The sequence below is a fragment of the Danio rerio genome, chromosome 16 (assembly GCF_052040795.2).
Source record: "Danio rerio strain M-AB ecotype USA chromosome 16, GRCz13ab, whole genome shotgun sequence".
Classification (NCBI taxonomy): domain Eukaryota; kingdom Metazoa; phylum Chordata; class Actinopteri; order Cypriniformes; family Danionidae; genus Danio; species Danio rerio.
Window position 1 is genome coordinate 60,767,260 of NC_141036.1, and position 2,741 is coordinate 60,770,000.

The following is a 2,741-nucleotide window of genomic DNA, read 5'->3' on the forward strand; positions in this document are numbered from 1 at the left end:
CAGCATAAATCTGCAGATTTTCAACATATCTGGTGCAGAAACAGCTAAAAATGTGCACAGATCCTGCCTGGCCGAAACACATCACTGTAGGAAATTCATTCATTCACTCATTTTCTTTTCGGCTTAGTCCCTTTATTCATCAGGGGTCACCACAGTGCAATGAACCGCCAACTATTCCAGCATGTTTTACACAGTAAAGGCCCTTCCAGCTGCAACCCAGTACTGGGAAACACACTCATACACTCCGGCCAGTGTAGTTGATCAGTTCCCCTATAGCGCATGTGTTTGGACTGTGGAGAAAACCGGAGCACCCAGAGGAAACCCACACCAACACGGGGAGAACATGCAAACTCCACACAGAAACACCAACTGACCCAGCCGAGACTCAAACCAGCGACCTTCTTTCTGTGAAGCGACAGTGTAACACCACTGACCCATCGTTCCGCCCAATGTAAAAAATTAATACATTGTGTGTGTGTGTGTGTTTGTGTAAAATGTCTGGATGGTATTTTCTGTTTACACTGAGTGTGTGTGTTAGAAAGAGAGTCTTGTTAGTATGTGTGTGTGTGTGTGTGTGTGTGTGCAAGAGAGAGAGCATTGTTAGTTTGTGTATGTGTGTGTGTGTGTGTGTGTGGTATGGGGGTGTGTTCACAGTGTGTGTGATGTTTACATCTAGCTGGAATGTGTGTGAGTGTTTTTGTGTTTACAGTACGTGTGTGTGTAGTAAAAGTCTCATTGGTTTTGAGTGTAAGGTGTGTGTGTGTGTGTGTAAATAAGTCTCACTGGTATGTATATGTTCGTGTGTGTGTGTCTCTGTGTTTACAGCAGCTTATAATGAATGTATGATGAGCATGTTTACTGTGTGTGTGTGTGTGTGTGTGTGTGTGTGTGTAAGTCTCCCTGGTGCCCCTAGAGGGCTCGTGTGTGTCGGTGTCTCCGTCAGTGTGTGTGTCAGTTCTCCGGTGCTCTGGGTCTGTGTGTGTGTGTGTGTTCGGGATCCTCATCATGTCCTCCGCGTGTGGACCGACACCGGGACCGAATCACGGCGCCTCAATTGCCGCGTCCGGCGCCTCAAACCCGCGAAAGTTCAGCGAGAAGATCGCGATGCACGCGCAGAGACAGGCGGAGGAGACGGCAGCGTTCCAGGAGGTCATGATGGACCTCACCTCCACACGGGTAACGGGCCCGGTTCCCGCGAAGAACCGTCAAATCTCTGTTTCTCTCTCGCTCTCTCTCTCTGCTCGTGAACGCGCGCGGCGGCTGGCAGGAGCGCGCGCCAGCAGGTAGTAGCCGACAAGCTAACGGAAGCTAATGATAATAACGCGAATATTGTGAAAACGCGGTAAACAAAAGGCGTTAAAACTGCTTCGGTTAGATGGCTGATGTTGTCAGAGCCACCGTGACCATACACGATTGTAAAAGCGCGTTTAATGCGTGTGTGAGTTTGAAGTTTCTGTCCGACCGGAAGCAGTTAGCAACAGATTAGCATGAGCTCCTCACACACTTTACACATCATATGTCATCATATTTTCCAGTTATCATCACTTTATTATCAGTGTGTCCTTCTGAAACATCACTTGTGAAAACATCGCTTCAGTCTGACGGAGGATTGATTTATCAGAAAACACTGGGGGAGTTTACCTGTGTGTGTGTGTGTGTGTGTGTGTGTGTGTGTCAGATTGACCACCTTGACCATCACTAGCGCTGACAGTCCTGATGACACTGATGATAATCTTTACATTTATTCTTAAAAGTTTTAATGTGTTTTATTAAACTTATTTTCATGTACGTTATTATAATTTAATTAGTTATAATTCAATTAAACATTTAAATAAGTAATTAATTAATGTTAAGTATGGCTTTTATTTTGCTTTTATTTTAAATGATTTCACATTTGAAGCATTTTATTTTTTTGTTTATTTCATTTAAATGACTTTATAATAATGATATTTAGTTTTTAATGTTTCAATGAGAGATGTAGTGTGTTTATTACTATTTAATAAACGAATCAAAAATGAAAATGTATAATCATAAACAAAATAAAACCTAAATCATAAAAAATATACAAAGAAATTAATGTTTTAAGACTTAATGATTTAAGATTAATGCTAATGATGATCAAGGGTGGAGAATGGCCAGAGCGCAAGTGTGTGTGTGTGTGTGTGTGTGTGTGTGTGTGTGTGTGTGTGTGTTTACTTTGGATGTGGTTGTTTATTGTGAATGAACACTTATTCATCATTATGTAAATTTTTTGTTTTTGTTCTGATCTGGGGTCAGTATTAGTGTTGTAGATCAGCGTCATCACCTGGACATGAGCAGCTGTGTGTGTGAGACAGAGAGAATAGGTGTGTTGCTGCCAGAGGTGAAGATGATTGTGTGTGTCATGAAGTGATGTCACACAGATGCGACAGTAGTGTGTGTGTGTGTGTGAGAGTGTGAATAGCTGTGTACCTGCCAGAGGTGGTAATGGTGTGTGTGTGTGTTTGTGTGTGTGTGTAAGAGATATAAAATGATGTCACACTGATGCGACAGGTGTGTGTGTGTGTGTGTGTGTGTGTATGTGTGTTTATGAATAGGTGTGTATCTGCCAGAGGTGGTGACAGTGTGTGTGTGTGTGTTTGTGAATAGTTGGTGATGCTGTGTGTATGATGGCGTTCTGCCTGATATCTCACTGCTGCAACAGTACTGTGTGTTTGCGTGTGAGAATGGGTGTGTACTTGCCAGAGGTGGTGAAGATGATT

General features: G+C 42.9%; 1 protein-coding gene across 12 annotated transcripts in view; it reads left to right on the forward strand.

Annotated features, from left to right (window-relative positions):
• The first annotated feature begins 920 nt into the window (after positions 1-920).
• Positions 921-2,741, forward strand: part of LOC108179660 (CREB-regulated transcription coactivator 2) — a 23,052-nt gene continuing 21,231 nt past the window's right edge. For all 12 annotated transcript variants that reach the window (XM_087288060.1, XM_087288064.1, XM_087288062.1 and 9 more), the window contains exon 1: positions 921-1,176. In XM_087288060.1, the coding sequence (XP_087144186.1) occupies positions 1,006-1,176 (171 nt within the window). In that variant the 5' untranslated portion in view covers positions 921-1,005. The remainder of the gene's footprint in view (positions 1,177-2,741) is intronic.